Source organism: Heloderma suspectum, chromosome 2, assembly GCF_057233095.1.
Source record: "Heloderma suspectum isolate Gila_16-S chromosome 2, 16-S_ref, whole genome shotgun sequence".
Taxonomy (NCBI): domain Eukaryota; kingdom Metazoa; phylum Chordata; class Lepidosauria; order Squamata; family Helodermatidae; genus Heloderma; species Heloderma suspectum.
The window spans coordinates 163,714,261-163,733,948 of NC_139459.1; the positions used below are offsets into that span (position 1 = coordinate 163,714,261).

General features: G+C 45.1%; 1 protein-coding gene across 1 annotated transcript in view; it reads right to left on the bottom strand.

Moving 5' to 3' along the window:
- Positions 1-19,688, bottom strand: part of DOCK6 (dedicator of cytokinesis 6) — a 140,218-nt gene that overhangs the window by 56,552 nt on the left and 63,978 nt on the right. The window contains exons 15-23 of the mRNA XM_084835640.1: positions 19,383-19,500; positions 17,810-17,880; positions 17,337-17,475; positions 16,460-16,561; positions 14,340-14,426; positions 12,184-12,415; positions 8,164-8,322; positions 6,467-6,642; positions 2,298-2,402 (exon numbers count right to left, since the gene is read on the bottom strand). Coding sequence (XP_084691766.1) covers positions 2,298-2,402; positions 6,467-6,642; positions 8,164-8,322; positions 12,184-12,415; positions 14,340-14,426; positions 16,460-16,561; positions 17,337-17,475; positions 17,810-17,880; positions 19,383-19,500 — 1,189 coding nt within the window. The remainder of the gene's footprint in view (positions 1-2,297; positions 2,403-6,466; positions 6,643-8,163; positions 8,323-12,183; positions 12,416-14,339; positions 14,427-16,459; positions 16,562-17,336; positions 17,476-17,809; positions 17,881-19,382; positions 19,501-19,688) is intronic.

A 19,688-nucleotide genomic window follows, 5' to 3' on the forward strand; every position in this document is an offset into this window, starting at 1 on the left:
TCAGGATCCTCATTTTATTTATTTTGATAGGTTGATCAATGATTTGTAAATGGTTTTTAGGATGCCTTTAAGGGTAGAACCCTCTCAAGGCAGCGAGAGTTTTTATTTATCTATCACACTTTTCTCCCATCCTTCGTCCAAGGAGCTTCAGGCCATATTCATGGGGTTATCCCCTTTTCATCCTCATAATCACCCTGTGAGGTAAATTGAGAGATAGCGACTGATCCACAGCCACCCAGTCGGTTTTTCTTATGGCAGAGTGGGGACTGAATTCAAGTCCCCCTAGTCCAAGTTCAACAATCCCTGCACTACACCACACCAGCCTGATTGCCCCTCAACCTCCTTTTCTTCTGGTGCTTGGGAGTTGTGGCACCCTGCGGGTAGCAGCCCCGCTTCACAAGCTTAATCACTGCTTTGACCAAAATGAGACCTGCAAACTGATCAAGACACCCCACGGCTTACTATGAATCTCCAGCTGCCCCAGGCAGCACTACCAAACGCGTTGGTATGAAGTGCACAGAATCCTGCCAACAACTTCCTTCTGAAAGGGAAATCCAAGGCTAAAGAGACTGCAGGCGGCTCCTGTCACGACACCCTGCAACCTGGTCAAGCTGACATTTTGTCTTTCCCTGCAATGGCCGAGACAGCAGCCTCCATGTGTTGCAAGCCATCCTGTCATGTCCCAAGTTGCAGCCCCTGAGATACACATAGCGGTCTGGCAGGGAAGGATTCGGTACTTCACCGCCAGTGTTCACCTTCCTATGGTAAACTCTGTCCCTGATTGTCTTCTTCCTGGAGCATTCCATCTAGGGAATGAATGCCCACTGGCCAACTCCACTGCTGCGGCCAATCAAAGTCACCTCCAGCCAAACAGCAGAAATCTGGCAAAATGCCCTTTTGAGTTGTCTCTCTCTAGCTACCTTGACCAAGACATGCTGCTGGAAGCCAACAAGGGGCCTTGACATAAGTCTAGCTGCCGTCCTAGCTTACTCAGTGTGGGACTTAGGGAGAGCAGGGTTTCTGGTGTAGGATTTCTCTTCTTGCTTTTCTTGTGCATACGCATTACTTTCCTTTCCCCTACCCTGTTTTACTTTAATTTAATAAACTTACTTAATTGGATTACTGGGATGGATTGAGTTACATGTTTGCACCATAAAGGTTTGCTCCCCAACATTGCCAAAACTATTTGGGCTATGTTTACCAAGTGAGGCACTGAGGAAGGGAAGGAAAGACAAGCTGGGCATGAGCCAGAAGCCTTAGTCGGCTGTCTTACTCCTGAGTAAATGCCTAGAGGGTGGAGGAATCCCACTCACCTCTGCCAGGGGTATCTAAGGGCAGGTGATGGCAAAAACAGAGTAAGCGCAAGGATAGCTTGGCACAGTGATCTACCCTGTAGGGCTGGCACTGGCCACAGCTATCACACAATTGTGACAAGAACACTGTCAACTACAACCTATCATGAAAGGAAATTCCAAAGCTAAAGAGACTGCAGGTGGATTGTTTTAGTCAAACCAGAGGAGCCAGGAGGGCAAGACCGTTCCTGACTGTTTAAACAGCTAGCCATTCAGAGGCTGCTGAGAAGCAGTAAAATTAACTCATGTTAATTAATGTAAGATTAAACACAGTATATTTATTTTCTTCTCTGTAAATCAATGTGAGGGCTGTTTCAGCTGAGAAGTGACAAATAAATTTATAAAATAATAAATAGGGAAATTTCATTGCAGCTCCATCTAAAAGATCATTTGGGCCCAGTGCAGACACAGTACTGCCTGATCCCCTGGGCAGCACCAGTCCCCTAACCAAAGCTAAGGGGTCAGGCTACCTCACTGTGTCTGCCCTAGGCCCAAGCAATCTACCACAGTGCCTTCAGCAAACACAAGTAAGTTGCATGAGGAAAGCAAATAAGACCTTGCACAGACTTTTGCAAACAAACCCCTTCCCTGACAGTGCCAGATCTGAATCCTTCCAATATCAAAACTGTGTTTTCCACCTCACACAGAGAAGCCTCCTTTGTACCCTTTTGTGCAGTTGGGGCTTTCTTCAGGAAGAGCACATTAAAGCCTTAGGCACGTGCTTCTTTCAAAGTGGCGAAGGAGAAGTGCACCAAGTTTTGAAGGTTGGTGAAGTAACAAAGCTCATATTTCACTACAATGACCTTGACACCTCCCACTCCAGCCACTCAGAAAACATTGTGCTTTCAACTTATTCTGGCTGCTACTGCAGCTGCAGTCTGACAAGCAATTGAGGAGAAAAGGGAAAGGGAGCCACAAGCACAACAGGTAGGAGAGGAAGGGCACCTGCTTCAGGTCTGAGCTGGAGTTCGGATGATTCCTACGAAGCACAGACTTTGGACCTCCAGGGGCATATGCTGAGTTGACCCAGGAGTGAGAGCGGTCGATCCCCTAGGCAGTATGCAAAAGAAGAGCATGAAAGCAAAAATAATCACAACAGAGAGACAGTGATCAGAGCAAAAGAACCACATTGCTTCAGAAAGAGCCACAACCATTGCTGCTGCTGTTCGGGGGGGGGGGGGGAGCCACCCAAGCTTTGGTGATGGATGTGGCCACAGAACAGAGGAGAAGGAACCTTCGTGCCAGGGTTCAATTTGAGCCAGTGGCTGTGTTTCCTAGCAAGTCACTGAAAGGAAGGCACACCCAGAATCATGGAGCTTTTAGCCCACGTTTCCCACAACCACAAAGTGCACTGACTTGGGGAGCTGGGCTCAGTATGTTTCCCAGTCCCAGAATGCAGCACCAGCTTGGAGAGAGGACAGGGAAGCACAGCAAGTGACCAAAAAGGGAATGGTAGTGGAGAACATGGCACGGACCACCCATAAGGAGAGGCCTTACCTCATCTGTCTGGACAGGATCATTGCGAGGATGAATGAACACTTACATCCTGAAAAGTATTACAAAAGTACTTCTGAGAAGTACTCTGCATTAGCTGAGGGGTCAGGCCATATCCAAATACAATGCCTAGGGAGGACAAAGTTTCACCTGCCACACCCAAAGCTGCTTTTAAGATTCCCTTTGGGAAAATGAAATCGAGTGTGAGGTGGCAAAGCACGTACAGGCACATCCAGGTGAAGACACTCCCTTGACCCATTTCAATCAAGCTTGGGACCAAGGTAGCAGTTGTCACCCTGACAATGTTCTGCATCGGGAAAGTGACAGAGAATTCTCCTTGCTGATTGACTTGGACTTCTCAAAGGCTTTTGATAGAGTGGAACATACAATGCTGACAGCACAGCTAGAACATCTAGCCAGGGCGCTGGGTTTAGCGTGAGTGGTCCTGCTTTTGGTGAGGCACCTTTAACTGCTAATAATGGCGAAATTACCTTGGCCCCCCTGGGGTTTGCTGTGTGGAGTCCCCCAGTTCTCAGTTTACCATCTGTGCTATTTTAGTATCTGTGTAAAGACACTGGGAGTGATGGCCGGGAGCTTTGAAGCTGGGTATTAATATGTTGACGATACGCACCTCTAAATTCTGTTAAGTTTAAGTATACCTTTGTATAGGGCCTACATACCTTAGAGACCACTTTTCCCACATGAGCCCTGCCACCATTCACCATCTCATCCTATCCACATGAGTAGATCTGTCACAAGAATCAGGGCCTTTACTGCGATTACTCTGTGGAATGCCTTATGTTCCAAGCACTTCCTCCTTGTTGGCATTTTGGAGCAGATGAAAAACCTATCTTTTCTAAAAAAAAATTCTGGCTATTAATTGGGACTTTGTATTGCTGCTGTTCTAAATCTGTCAGTTCTGTTGGAATGGGCTATTTAATTTAGATAGTTTTAATTACTGTTGTAAGCCACCTTGAATCTTGGAGGGGCATGGTTAAGTGTTTTAAATACATTAAAAAATTGGGACATAGCATCTCCTTTGTCATCTCCCCTATTGTTGAAATGTAAATGGCAAGGAAGATCCAAGCATTGGGAATTGGGGGGCAGTAGTGGTAGGAAGAATGAGTACACTTTACCAGGACACAGAGGTTTGGGGAGGTGGTATTCTGGCTTGGGCTGCAAAGCCCATTAATATGGAGGAAAACCCTGATGTTAAATTGTAGATCACACTTGAATCACACTTATTTCTCTGAATCCATATGGAATATGCAGATCACACAATATTATGAAAAATTCAAATGGGCCAATCAGAAGCAGTGTTAGAACATAACAAGTAACCTTCTGAATTGTGAGTGGCTGGCCCAGGCCATTTTCTAGATTAAAGAGAGAGTGTGCATGCAAGAGAGAACTTGCACAGGAAACTGTAGGACTTCTAATTCTGAGACACAAGAGAGGTGCATTTCTCCCTATGTCACATACTATCTCAAGAACTTCAAGTCCCAAAGTCCTTTTGTTTCTGCTGGCATTTCCTGTGCACATGTAGGAGCTGCCAATGGGCAGTGGGAGCCAATTTGAGACAAGCCGGGGGGGGGGGGGGATTACTATAATACATTCAGTACCAGTAGGAGGAGCCAGTTCTTCCTTCAGGATTTGCAGTCCCCAAAACATATATGACAAAATGTAGGACTCTGATCTCCAGAACACAAAGAAGAACTGGCACCAGATCCTAAGGAAAGGGACAGTTCTATAGGGCATTTATCACTCATGTATTTCTTCACAGACAGATGTAGATATAAATGTAGGTAGATAACAGCGTGTGTATATCGTAAGTATATGTGCGTATTGTAGGTATGTGTATGTATATATACCCATGCCGTATTGCCAGAAACGTAAGGAATTTAAATAAAGGGCCAAACTAGATGTGATGTAGCACCAGTGGGAGCTTTTCTCCCATTGTGAATAGCAAGCATCTGGGGCGGGAAGAGTGTTTCCAATCAGGACCACAGTAGGGGCAAAGCGTTAAAACCCTCTCTTCTCTCATGGTTCTGATCCAGCTCTTAGCCCCACCCTCACCCCTGTACTGATGATTTATTTTGGAATAATCTTGCTTGCCAGGGCTAGCCGGACAACAAACTTAATGAGTAGTATGACCTTACAAGACATTAAAGGGCACCAGTCAATTGTTCAACTTTTCAAAACAGAAAGGGAACTTCTTCTAGAAATTTCATAACAAAGGAGGACTGGAGTGGGGGAGGGCGAGGGCTGTTACAAGTTTATAGCATGCCCAGGAAGATGATACTTGGGCACCAACTGTAGGCTCTTTGCTGCAGGGACCCATCCTTTTTATGTTACTCATAAATTATATATAGTGCATTTTACTCCTTTCATGTGCCTTTCACTCACAGATCACATAAGGGTCAGAAGGGGCATCGCATTCACCTACACCACCTATTTCCCTCCCACTTCCATCCATACAGAGCCTATTGGGCTGTGCCTGGCTCAAACAAGCGTGTTTTTTTTTAATACCAGATAAAATGGGTTGTATCCAATGTTAGTCCTACTTAGAGCAGACCCAGTGAAACGAGTAAGTCCCATTCATTTCTATAGTTAAATAGGACAAACACTGATTACAACCAAATGGTACAAAACTGAGTTTCTGTCATACATGCTGGACAATACATGCGGCATACTTTGGGGAGATTCTGAAGTAGCATTCGACATTCACAGGGTGACTTTCTCAAATGGTCTTGTTGACTGCATTCACATGGAAGAATTGCAAGAGGACTGGCTTTCTGGGTATGATCCTATGAGACAAATTCTCACAGGTTTATTCCCAAAGTTATGCAGATAACCAAGTGCCACGCATACATTGACAGCTATGGGACAAAACAGGGCCTTTCTGTCATTGTAATGACAGAGTATCTCCCTGAGGTGGTGTAAGCAATGCACCTTGCTGCTACTCCATTACAGTGTTTTTCTTTCATACAGCATATAGGCTCAGCAGAGGCCTATATGGAGTGACTGCAGTGATTTCTTTGGTTTTATTCAGGTAACTGATTTTATTAATGTCGCTACTTGATATTAATGGGAAAGCACTTGGATATTTTATGGTTGTATTTTCATGAAATTGTTAGCCACCTTAAACATGTGGAAAGATGGGGTAGAAAATAAATACTATATCATAGGCTCTCCTCACAGGAAGGTTAGGCCATGGAAGGCAAATATCGTATCAGAAGAGGCCTTTAGCAGTTGCTCCCCTGAAAAAATGGGTACAGGTTATTGTCCAGTAGATTAATAGAGGGAAATGCATTGTATTTGAAAAAGGTGTGGCCTAGTTAAGAAACCTTTCCCTGGGCAACCTAAATTTCACTGTGTTGATTAATTCAAACCTGGCCTGCTGTATGAGGTGGCTGTCCCAGGGCTTCTCCAATGAGTACAACTCTCTTTGGGCCCTGGACTACAGAACAGCCACTTGGGAATGCCTTCTGGCCATTGCCCTTTATGCTGCTCCTATTCACAGTAGGAACCTTAGTGTGCACTTTGGTGGCTAGAGGAATATACATTACTGAGGAGAAAATACTCAACAGGACCCAAACCCCATATTCCGCAGCAGTGCTTACCTTGCTGCCAATTATTTTCTGAACCTCTTCATCTGGGGAGTTTGGTGTGGTGGTCAGGTCAGGATTGCTGTTGCTGATGCTTTTGGAACGAGAGAGATTAAGGCTGACAGGGCGCCCAGTCGTGTGGGACAAGGTGGCATACTGGATGGGGCCACTGTGGGGTGGCATTCCAGCCTCTGTAAAGAACACACCCAGAGACAAGTCAAGTGATACAGACAGATGACCACTACAAATATATTGAGGTGCCAAAAATTTTCAGTGCCGGGGGGTGGGGGGGTGGGGGGCATTCTGGGCATCACTAATAGCCTGTCACTTTCCATGGCTATGAGAAGAGGACATGCAGCCATCACGTTTCCACTTTGGCCATCACATCCTATTGCTGGATGCCCTCCTAACTGAGATGGAGTGCAACATTTAAGGCAACATTCCACAACCTGATGCCCTCCAAACGTGTTGGACAACTCTCAGATGTCCAAGCCAACATGCTGTGAGTTGTAGACCAACACATCTGGAGGACACTAGGTTGGGGAAGATTCATTTAAGGTGAAGGTTCCCTTATGCTCAGGCAGAGGATATGACCTGGGTGGGGCATACGTTTGTTTCCTATTGTTATTTCCTTCTTAGTTATAATAGTTATAACCTTGGAGATTACCTTCTTTCCAATCCTCCTTATTTTTCCTCTATATTTGAGCTGCATGTCATGTTTTATTGTTGGGTGTGTTTTTTTAGTTTGATGTATCTTCTCCAGCTGTAGAATTTCAAAGTGAGACGGTGACTTCTCTCCTTCCATGGAAGCTTAAGGCCATTACAAGTCCTGCCTTGTAAGATGAATTCAACCTGAACCCATATTTTAATGGTTAACTCTCTGGCTATTAATGTAGCTAGCGGCCATTTGGCACACTTAAGATTAACAAAATGGCAGTACTGCAGAGTACAGCCTCCATGGCATAGGGAAAAATATACAGGTCAACAAAGGCATTAGGTTGTCTTACCTGGAGAGGATATCTGCTAACCACTCTCAGGTCATTCTTTACTCATTGTTGCGGGGGGGGGGGGGGATATTGGGGAAAAACCTCTCCTTCTATCAAGATTTTGTTGTCCATATAAGTTTCCCCCAAAGCTTCTGTGTGTGTGTGTGTGTGTGTGTGTGTGTGTGTGAGAGAGAGAGAGAGAGAGAGAGAGAGAGAGAGAGAGAGAGAATTGTCATGTATGTGTGTCCCTCATATTGTACACTCTGCTGCTTTCTATTTAGGCCAATCTTAAACGATCAGTTCAGCTTCCAAACTGAAGCTGAACTGATGCTTTAGGATTAGGCTACATATTGATGCACAGAGCACATCCCATCTCAAAACCTGGTGCAAGTGACAACCTCTCTTTCCACAATCTATTTTGTTTTTAAGCAGCCTGTCCCTAACTGAGTGACTAAATTAATGCCAAGAATTCAGAGACTCCATACAGTGTCTATCAAATTAGTTCACTGTTCTTATTTTTATGGAGATATATTGTTATCAGCGCAAGGACTTCTATGCTGTAGATTTAACACCTCCTCAGTTGAACACCTGTGAAAACCATGTAGCTCCTAAACTGCAGACCAGGCAAAATGGCACACACACTGACATGAAGGGGGAGTAGGCATTCATTCATTCATTCATTCATTCTTTCCCTCTCCTCAACAAATGCCAAGCGCTCAGTGTTACCTGGAAAACTTGGCTCCACCACAGGCAAACGGAAAACATAGAAGATGTAAGAGGCCAGCAGATGGTTGTGGCCATGTTGGTCCTGGTTGTTCTCCAGGCTCTTGTGGATCTGGTTCACCATTACTGCGATGGCTTCAAAGGCAGCACGACCCAAGTTCACTGAAAGAGCAAAGAAGAGAAATGGGGAAAGGAGTGAACCTTAATTAACACAGACAAAGCCACAGAAACACTGGGCAATGGAACAGAGAGTGCAAGGAAAAGATGGATAATTTCCATCAAAGAATAAGAATGAAAAACTGACTGTTCTTGGGAATTCATATCACATTAGCCTATGGTGTGGATGAATCTGTCTGTTTCGCTTTCCATAACATTTGTATTTTTTCAAACTCATGTTTGTTCCTTCAGTTTGCAAATGTTTTTTTTAAAACAAAAATATCTGCACAAAAATTCGTATGGATTTTTCTGCTCTTTCTCATACACTTGAACATCTGTGCACATTTCTGAAAGCACTTCTTTCTTACCATACACCTTTTTTTTTTTTGCAAGCATTTGCCCCTAATGTCTGCATTTTTGGACACAACTTTCCCTGATTTTTGTATGTCGTTTTTTCATTGGAGAAGTGCACTGCAAAATTTGGAGAAGTGTGAAAACCAAAGGATAACTGCATTCTGGTTTGAGAAATGCAAATTAAATCTGTTCTTATTAAAATGTGAACTGAAAGAATGTTGGCCCCATCCCTAATACAGACGTATCAGGAAAGAGGGGCAACTAAAGGTTTTTCTACTGTGGAGTGAGTTCTGCCTCCCTTCTTTCTCCCTCCCTGCCACCCAACTCCTCTGCCAACACAGAGGAGACTGCTGTAAACTGAAAACCAGAAGAACTGGTTTCCTCGAGTTCAACCTAGGGAGAAGCTTGTACTTGTATGTCCAAAATGTGGTGAATATGCTTCCACTAAAAGCACATATGCCTTTATGCATCCTTACATAGCTAGATGTGACTATAGCTAGAACTGGACACAGAAGAGTATAGATGTCAATGGGACTTGGGTCTTTTCTATCATTCAGTGGAGCACTTTGAAGAGAAAAAAAAAGACACTGCAGGGATTTCTCTTGTTGCTTCCCACTTGGAACACTAGGGACAATCCAGACTTCCCAAACCTAAACACAAACCAGAACTGTTTACCATTTACATCCATACATTTCCAAAGCTTGTGACACAGTTCGCAAAACAAAACTGCACGAAAATGTATACATTTCAAAAATGTGCTTAAAAATACATACATTTCCCCCCAAATGCACATATTGGGGAAAACACACATAAAACCTGCTTTATCTGTTTAAAGGTTGTATGAAAAATGTGTATGCTTACAAAGATGTGCACAAAAATGCACACCCAGAAAATGTTTAATTTTTTTAATGCACACAAAAGTGCACATTTTTGTGTGGATTTTAAAAAAATTGCAGTCGGATGTAGGAATGGGACAGAGAGAACTTAAAAATGAAAAAATGAGAACCAAGGCAACATCAAGCTTTACAGATTCGCCCCTCCCTATTCAGCATTTGCTTCAAAGGGAGATGTCAACAGAGTCACTTCTCACTAAGCACTAGGGAAGTGGAAGGCAGCGAGAAGGACACTTGATGCTTCTTTCCTTCTCCAAAGCATGGCATGAAGTGAAAGAAAAAAACTTTCCCCTCCCATGGGTCCCAGGCTCTTGCCAGAAGGCTTGAGGCAGAGAGGAACAGCTCCCACTTTTTGTAAGGCTTTTGCAAAAGCAAATCCCAGCATAAAGAGAGACCAGGCCCTCCTCCCAAATTCTCTGTATAGGGCAGACTACAGGGGGAGAAAAGCCTGACAGGGCTTGGTCTGTTAAGCCAAGCCAAAATTTGTGGACTCCTGTTGAGTAATGATCTTTGATTTCTTGTTATGCTCTAATTTCTTGATATGTTCTAGTTTCTTGCCGTATTTTGGGGTTCTAGACACAGCAACCTTTTTGAAGCCAACCCATTTCCATTCCCATAAGCTTATGACATTCAATATAACCAACCACCTCCCTTAAACCAGGGAAGTTATTTTCTTCTGGACCATCCTGCTTCAAAACTTTAGCTAACTTACTAGTTTTATCTGCCTTTTCAAACAACGTTCGTCTTGAAGCACTAAGTGTTCTTTTAGTGTCACATAAATCTGTCACATCCCCACAGGACAAGTCCTCCTCAGAGGAAGACCCACAGCTGCTGAGGCTCAGGATCCACCAGGGCCAGAAGGCCCAGAGCTGCTTGAGCCCTCAGTAATGCCCACCCAGGACCTACCCCCACAGGAGGTGGAGGGAACCACTTTGGAGTCAGAAGAGGAGAGACCCCCAAGCCCCTGGAAGCAACATAGACTGAAACGGCAGGCCAGACTCCTCGAGCCCAGGAGAAGTGCCCAGCTGCAGCAGGACTCCTTGGGAGTTAGGGGGCTCCTCAAGAGGCGACTCTTTCCAGAAGCTACTCATACATCTCAGCTGGATCCTGGGCAGGGTTCTGACAGCCTCCACTTAAGAACAGCAACTGGGAGCTCCTCAGCCCCTTCTGAACACAGACTGCCTTTTGACTATGCTTCATGCCTGAACTTTGTTGGCTGTGGTGCCTTATAACTCCCCCTTGGACTGACTCTCTCGTGAGTACCTTGTGGACTGCCTACTGACCATTTTTCCTGCCTGAACCCTGCTTGTTGCTGTGCCTTGGTCCTCTTGCTGGCTGCCTTATCTCCGCTCTCCAATCTGTGTGGAACTCCCAAGGATCAACTGGATATTGACCTTGGTCTGCTAGTCAAGCTTGAGCCTTGGGAAAGCAGGACAAAATCAAGCCTTTTGCTAACTTCTCCAACATCCTTAGATTGCTATGACTTCTTAATCATTAATAATTACTCTCCCATATCTTAGTTCTAGCACTTTTTTCAAATGCTGACTTTTATTATTAAGCAAACTTCTAATGAAAGCCTTTGCTGGCTTTCCTATAAGGCATGTTTAGGTCTAAGGCTACAATCCTAGAAGCCCTACTGAACTCACTGGGACTTACTTCCAAACATCCATCCATATTTGGCTGCATCTCTGGCAAACAGAACCTGTCATGTCTTATAATATAAGACTAAAAGAAAATTATGTTAAAATTACATCTCACTGGTATCTTACTGTATCAAAAATTAAGAATATTTATGGCACTAATTGAGAGAAGTACTAATATACACAGTTACGGAAACATCTGTTGATGCACAGGTTTCTGAGCAATGCAAGATTATATCAATAACAGTTAAAGCAAGTATATCACTTTCTCCAATATTATTTGCATGGGGAATAACAAAAGACCTTGCCCCTAAAAGACAATCTTCCGTTGGACTGAATTGTGGCAGCTACGATAGCAATCACAATACTGGAAAAGTAATAAGCAATTGTCAGTAGATCAATGGTTAAAGAAAGGTTTAGGATATTTTAATACTTAATACATTACAGCCCTCCTTCAGTTTTATATTAAGAAACTGTTTTTGTTCAGAATTCCCCTCTTTTTATCTTATTTTGAATATTCAGATATGAATGGACCACCAATGTGATTCATATTATTTATGACTTGTTTTGTTTGTATTGCTTTTTCGTATTGCTTTTTGAAGTAATACATATCGTTGCCAGGAGACCTAGAACCAAATCAGATGCAGAAGCCAAGGGTCTTTTCCGGCTCTCCCCTAACTGCAGGTTGCCCTACGTCACAAGCATACCCTTCCTCTTCCATTCCCAGGGATATGAGCAGAACCCAGGACTCCATCTCACACCACGTTCACTCACTCTTACCCTGTCCCTAAAGAGAGAGGTGCAGAATGGAGAACATGGCTGCTTCTCATCATGCCTCTTTGCAAACTGAGAATGCTGCGATCTCAGGTTTTGAAGACACTCTGTGAAACTTCACAGATACCAAACAAAAGAAAGGGGAGTGGAAGCAGAAATAACGGTGACCATGGCACAGAGGATGGGACGACGGCTGTGGCACTCACCAATCTGCCCTGCAATGACAGGTGGGTACACAATGAGCTGGATGAGCTTATTGAGGACCTGGTGACTGAAGGTGACCAGGGGCTCTAGGCTGGCCACCCGCAGGTTGCCCACACTCGATTTCAACTCAGACTCCATGTTGTTCTCGGTCAGGATCACATCTTTCAGTCGGAAGGGAAAGGTGTATTCTTCCAGCACATGGATCAACGTAAAGAACTTGTCCAGGAATGGGTCCTGCCAGGACAAAGGATGAGTAAACCATGGCGTAACCCAGGGTTCTAAACACCCCTTAAGACAGACATGCAGAACCTCTTTCAGCCACATTCCATTTCAGACACGCTCTCAGGGGCCACCTTCCAGTGGTGGACAGGGCCAAAGGCAAAAAGGGATGAAACCAAAGGCAAAAGGGGTTGCACCAAAATACCACCATATTTTAGTTTAGGAGAAGCATTTCAGCCTTTGAGAATGGAAGAAGATGCACAAAACATTGGAAACCACTAAACTATTAGTGGTTGGGGAAAGCGGGCCTGACTGGGACACAAAGATTTGGCCCCCAGGCATGGGATTCCGCACCCCTGTCTTAAGTGCTCATTTATCCATTTCAAAAATCAGTTGTGACAGGCACAGGGAATGATATACCAGACATTAAGGGAAAAACAGGATCTGCTCGATCTCAGATTCCTTTGCGGGATTTTGATAATTTCTCATAATAAGAATCTAAGGATTGCTAAATTGAGCAAAACTATTGTTCAGTCTGGCTCAGTATTCTAGGCTCCAGAGATATGGATGGTTCAGAAATATGGTCTCCCATCATGCATTGTTTTCATAGAATCATAGAATAGTAGGGTTGGAAGGGGCCTACAAGGCCATCGAGTCCAACCCCCTGCTCAATGCAGGAATCCAAGTCAGAGCATCCTGGACAGATGGCTGTCCAGCCTCATCTTGAAGGCCTCCAGAGTGGGAGAGCCCACCACCTCCCTACGTCATTGGTTCCACTGTCCTACTGCTCTAACAGGAAGTTTTTCCTGATGTTCAGCCGGAATCTGGCTTCCTCTAGCTTCAGCCCATTATTCCGTGTCCTGCACTCTGGGATGATCGAGAAGAGATCCTGGCCTTCCTCTCTGTGACAACCTTTCAAGTACTTGAAGAGTGTTATCATATCTCCCCTCAGTCTTCTCTTCTCAAAGCTAAACATGCCCAGTTCTTTCCGTCTCTCTTCATAGGGCTTTGTTTCCAGCCCTCCTCTGAACCCTCTCCAGTTTGTCTGCATCCTTCTTAAAGTGTGGTGCCCAGAACTGGACACAGTACTCCAGATGAGGCCTAACCAGTGCTGAGTAGAGGGGAACTAGTACTTCCCGGGGTTTGGAAGCTATGCTTCTATTAATGCAGCCCAAAAGAGCATTGGCCTTTTTTGCAGCCACATCCCATTGTTGGCTCCTATTCAGCTTGTGATCGACAACAATTCCAAGATCCTTCTCGCTTGTAGTGTGGTTGAGCCACGTATCGCCCATCTTGGAACTGTGCATTTGGTTTCTTCTTCCTAGGTGCAGAACTTGGCATTTATCCCTATTAAATGTCATTCTGTTGTTTTCTGCCCAGTGCTCCAGCCTATCCAGATCACTTTGAATTTCGTTTCTGTCTTCCAGAGTATTAGCTATCCTGCCCAATTTTGTGTCATCTGCAAATTTTATCAGCATTCCCTGCATCTCCTCCTCCAAGTCATTCATAAAAAATGTTGAAGAGCACTGGGCCCAGGACTGAGCCCTGCGGTACCCCTCGTTACCTCTCCCCAGTTTGAGGACCCAGTTTGATATAGTACAGTATCAAAGGAAATCTTATTTTTCTCAGTGGGATGCTCTTTGATTTCACAGGTTGCAAAAGATCTGATTTGGGGCTTGAAAAAATAACTGTGTTAAGTGTACTTGCAAAAGGGTAAAGTAAATGGGTTTTGGACTAGCATGATGCTTAAAAGGCGAGCTAAAAGTCTTCTTCAGGCTTTAGTTCTAGACTTGGAGAGAGAATGGCTGATGCAGGTGCAAGATCCCCAGCTGACGTGCAAGAACACTATCCAACTGAGCCCAGCTCTTGACTCTGTTTGGGACTGGCATTCAGTTTCTTGCAACATGGAAGCTCCACCACCATTTCCTCCTCCTCCTACCTGAGTGTGGACAGAAGAGACAGCCAACACCTCCACACTGAAGACACCCTTGTGATTATCTACCCACTTCATGCCGGGCAGCTGCACCTACAGAGAAGCAATGGGAAGAAAATGCACTGTTACTATTAGTTACTCCTAGTTCTAGATTTGTATGGCTCTTATTCCTATGCAATTTGTACTGTATTTTATTCTGTTAAACTTTTGCATTGTATTTTATATTTTTACCTGCTTGTAATTTACCCAGAGAATGTTTGTTATTGCGCAGATTTAAAAAAAAAAATAGTGTATCCAAAGTCCTGCTAGAGGAAGATCCAACTAATGACTTTGAACAAAGCTAGTTGTCGTAATCCATGCTTCTAGGCAGCAGATATGCAAAGACAGTCTCTATCGAGTACAGGAGAGGAAATTGTTTCAGTCCAAGGGCAGGGATCCCCACTCCTGCCATAGAGGAAGGGACATTAGTCCCTACAGACCAACTCTCTGACAGGTTTGACCTGTCAAAGCCTGGAACCAAGTGGGCTGTTCATATCACCTGTGATCATGACCCATTTGTCACTGAGACCCTTCATCTTGCCATGTTCATTGTTAGACAGCTAGTTTCTTTAAAGGAAAGAGTCCGGGGAGCAGCAAGCATGATTTCTGGCTGCAGAATTTGGGTTTCTACATCAAATGCAAACAGCCCAATACCATCTCAAACAAGTACGGAGCTGTGTGTGTGTGCGTGTGCATGTGTGTGTGTGAGATAATACAGCTGATATATTCTATCAGATTCAGGAAGTAACAATTGTCTTCCAAAATCAAGACAGCCATTAGTTGAATATTGGCATAGTTTGTCCTGCATGTAAAACAGCCCTAGCAATTTGTTAATCCAGACTGTGCAGCTGCAGTAATTCATGTGCGCAGGATGCCTGGAAAAACCATCCTGCAATTCCAATTGCAGAAACTGCTGCCAGCTCTCTGTATAGCCTGGCATTTGCCCCATATGATCAGAGGCATTTACACAGGTGGTGGTGAGCTGCGGCTTTTCACATGTAGAGGAAAACTGATGGCAGATCAGCACAAAATATGAGCAACTTATTAATGCCATCTTATTAATTGTATCCCTTTGAATCACCGGTGATATGAAAAATGATTACCTGTGTTATGTTGTATAAGCCTGGTATATAGCAATATACAACAAAGACCTGCAGGCCAATTGTGGACCGTTTCCCTATTTGCAACCCTCGGGGAGTGGGGACTCAAAAATACCTATTTGTTTGTGGCCTGCCCAGGCCCATCAACCAGGGGCATAGGAATGGGCATGTGAGACAAGTTGAGGAAGAGGAGTGCTATGGCATGTAGAAAGAAATACAGCAGAGGCAGACAACCTGGTGCCCTCCACTGATCTTGGACTACAATAATATAACCTTCTGGTTTTCATAAGATGACAACAACGCTGAAATCAGTGAACATAAAAACAAAAGAGTGTTCATACTATAGCTCCTCTTGTGCCACTGATTCTGTATATAGCCCTTGCTTTAGTGGTCTTTGTATCCAAAAGAATGTTTTACTTTTAAACAACCTACAAGGATTTATACATTCTAACTTTTTCAAAAGAGCTAAAGGGGTACAATTCAGAAAAACAGCATTAAACTGGCAAAATTTAGTCTTCTTTTGCATAAGAGGGCTGTATAGTTTTTAAGAACTTAGGGCAGTACCCAGCAGGGCCAGTCGTCCACCTCCACTGGTTCCATTGCACTCATGGGAGTGATTACTTGTGCAACGGGGCTTGCATGCGTCTAAAAATAATCCCGGAAACGCTCCACTGGCCTGCCCCATTCCTGCGTTTCCACTCATTTCATGTTATTGCTAGAAGCGTGCAAGCCCCGTTGCGGAAGCAGTCATCCTGCGAGTGCACAGGCACAATAAGATACTACCCATTGGATCCAGACACCCTTCACTACAGACATCCTTGCTTCAGAGAGTATGAGGGAGAATGCAACTTGGTGTGGGATGGAGAGTTGGGGGAAAGGAGAAAGGGGGCATGCCTCACACTACAGAGCAAGCAGGGGGCGGCCTTTCACAGGACTCTGCATTCACCAGGTTGTCCACTGCAAAACCAAATACCAGCTGCTACTTACATCAGGGGTGAGTACCGAGTAGCTGGGTGGAGGCTTGTCAACTGATACAGGCAGGCAAAACTGGCCTGTCCTCAGCCGCCCGTGTTGCATGAGGGGGATCCACTAGAGAGAAAGGGGTGAGGGGAAACAAGAAGCCCAGAGTGAGGAACAGCTGGGTGATGTGTCTTCACTTGGCACCCTCGCAGCAATACACCCCCCCACCCTGCACAGTTTTACTGGGCAAGGAAGAGAGATAGCAGATACTACCCACAGAGGAGAAGGCTTGCTATTATGAACCCACCTTTCTATCTTCTGGTGGCTGGCGCTGACAACAGTAAGCCACACAGAGCAAAGAACCAGGAATCCCTCACAAGAGCTAGGAGGAGATCCTAAGTATGGGGCACCACAGGCAAATTGAACATATGATCTTATACCAGGGGTGAGAAACCCATGGCCATCCAGATGTTCTTGGACTCTAATTCCCATAATCCCTTACTGTTGGCCATGCTGGCTGGGGCTGATGGGTGTTGGAACCCAACATCTGAAGGACCACAAGTTCCCCAGCCCTGACACATACAGGGCTGGTTCACACGAATGCTGCAGCCATTTTGAATATTCAAGCCACAGCAGGCAGTCACAGTGGCTCATTGTGTCATCCGAACCTGGAGAAGGTGGGTTGTTGGCATGGTTCACAAACCACCCACAACCCTAAAACAACCTATGGGTTGCGGATGGTTTATGAACCATGCCAACAACCCACCCTGGCAGGGTTTGGATGTCAAGATGAGCCACACCAACCACACACTGCAGCTTCAGAGATCCTATGTCACAGAAGATACTGGGGTTTCAGACAGGGCCCTTTTGCATATAAAGAAGCATGTGCTCTGGGTCCACTCACCGTGTAGCCGACAGGGGTCTCCAAAGGTGTGTTTTGCTTCTGCTGACAGCTAATATGGTAAAAGGTAAACAGCAAGTGGTGGTTGTCCGTCAGGTTGGCTGGGATCTTCAGCTTGAACTCCTCATAGAACTCAGGGGACCTGTGGATAAGGGAAGGATACCACAATCCTGTGCCAGGAGCTGGGTGTGGCAGGCCAAGAGCTCAGCCTCCCACACAGAATCATCTTGTGTAGGATGCATCACAGAATTTCTAGTCTTCTTAGGCATCAACCCTCTCAGTAAGGCAGGGTGATACACACATAGTGGGAGGGGGAAAGAGGCTTTAACATCACCCCCCCCCCCGCATTTTTCTGAGGAAGTTAGCATTGGGGAGGCAGGCCTGGTTCCAGAAAACTGTTTCCTGATCACCTAACCAGCTGCACCCCCATTTGCAGCAACCACCTTGTCCCACCACCCTCAATGCTTAAGACTCACTTGTTATGGTACACAACAGTTGTATAGGCCTCTTTTGCAAATTCACTGCAACTTGATTTTCCAAAGATCGCCTAGGGCGTGAGGAAAGACAGAAATAGCATTGGTCAGAGATGGGGAGAATGAAGTCCAGCTGGCCACAGGGACAGAGGCTGAGAGGCATGCCAGTGAACACCACAGAGGCACCTGGAAAGGCTACACAATTATCAATGTTTGCCTACGAAAAACAGCAGGAATGTCTCAATGTTTTCCACACTGGCACTGTCCTCTTAGGGAAGGGAGGGAAAGAGATCCCCACCTGATCTGTGACCTTCCCCTTCCCATCCCAGCTATGATGAATTTTTGTTTTCTGTAGATCATCACCTCTTCCAGCACTGTGTCTTGGCAGCAAGCAACAGAACTATTTTCTTTTAGGGCAACTGTTCAGATATTATTAATGACTGTTATTACACTCCCTGCCCCACCCCTCTCCCCCAAACACAAGCAAGGCAAACAAACTGAAATCTTTTTTCCCCTCTAAGAAACACAAACAAATTATTTTGGAAATTATATTGATAGCTTTTATAATCCTATGGATAGGGAGCTGGCCTCTGACCTGGGATTTGTTACAAAGCCACGGTAACTGAGTTACTTCTCAGCCTCAGTTCTGCAGAAACAGAACAACAGCTGCCAACCTCGCAGGTAATGTTGTGAACAACTGAAGGAAGCTGAAGCGGAATCCCGAGGTTAGGGACTGCGTAATCCATCGCCATGTTATAACCATGGTAAGAAGCAGTATGAAGGAGGCCCACATTTCCAAATACCAATTCTGCACTCAGTTCAATCCATGTTCTACTTATCTTACCTGAAGTTGTTCAATCTTCATGTTTCATTCATCAGGCTATTTGGCAGAGTGTAGTGTGGTGGCAGGGAGAGTTTGGAAGCACCATGACTAGGTCATACAGAGCACAGAAACCTGGTCAGCAGGTAGACTGGCTGGTGAACTAATCCTAGGGCCAAATGCTGTGCAGAGGGGCAGCCCCTCACCAAGCACCCTGCCCTCTCCTCACATGATTAATCCTCTTGCAAAACTAGAAGAGATGTTGGTGAAAACAACATCAGCCACCTAAAGAGGTTATCAGGGAGCCTGCCGAAGGTTACTGGTGTTAGTGGGGTTCAATTCAGCATAGAGCTCATCAGCTGCCAACCCTAAGCATCATCCCTTGACTATTAAATTTGCCAGAGATGCAGCTAAGAAGCCTTTTTTTCCACAAAGGTGAAGATTAGGAGCTTGAGCTAGGAATAGAAAGCTTCTTGGGATTAGAAATTGTGGATCTGATACTTCCCTCTCCAAAGTATGTGTAATCAAGAATTAGAGAAATTGTGCAATTAGAAATTGGAGAAATGAGACATCTTGAAAAATAAGAGAGGAATTGGCGAAGAGACCGAACTTCCAGGAAAGCTGGCGTTTTGGGCGGCACATTTCCATTTCGCGCCCCGAGATGTACCCTTGCTTCCCAATGACTCCCTTTTGCTCCACAATCCCAACAAAGTCCCAAAAGACCTGAGGAAGCAGCAGAGAGTTTGCCTCACTCACTGGCATGGCTTGGCCAGGGTCCTCTCCAGCCATGAACTGTAGCTTCACTGCGATGTTCCGCACCGAGCCCTGGCGGCTGCTGAAGTTCAGGCTTTGGGGATAAATGTAGAGCAAGTTCCTGTAAAAGAAGGAAAACCTTTACAGGTGCTACGGGAGGGGGGAGAGCGTGTGTGAGCAAGCGCGTGGAGAGAGACAGCATGTATAAGACCCACATCTGATGGGGCTGCCAGAAAGCCTTCTCCTTCTCTGCAGTGGAAGGAGATCAATGTTGCAGAGAGGAAGGGGGGATTGTTTCCATGGGGGGAG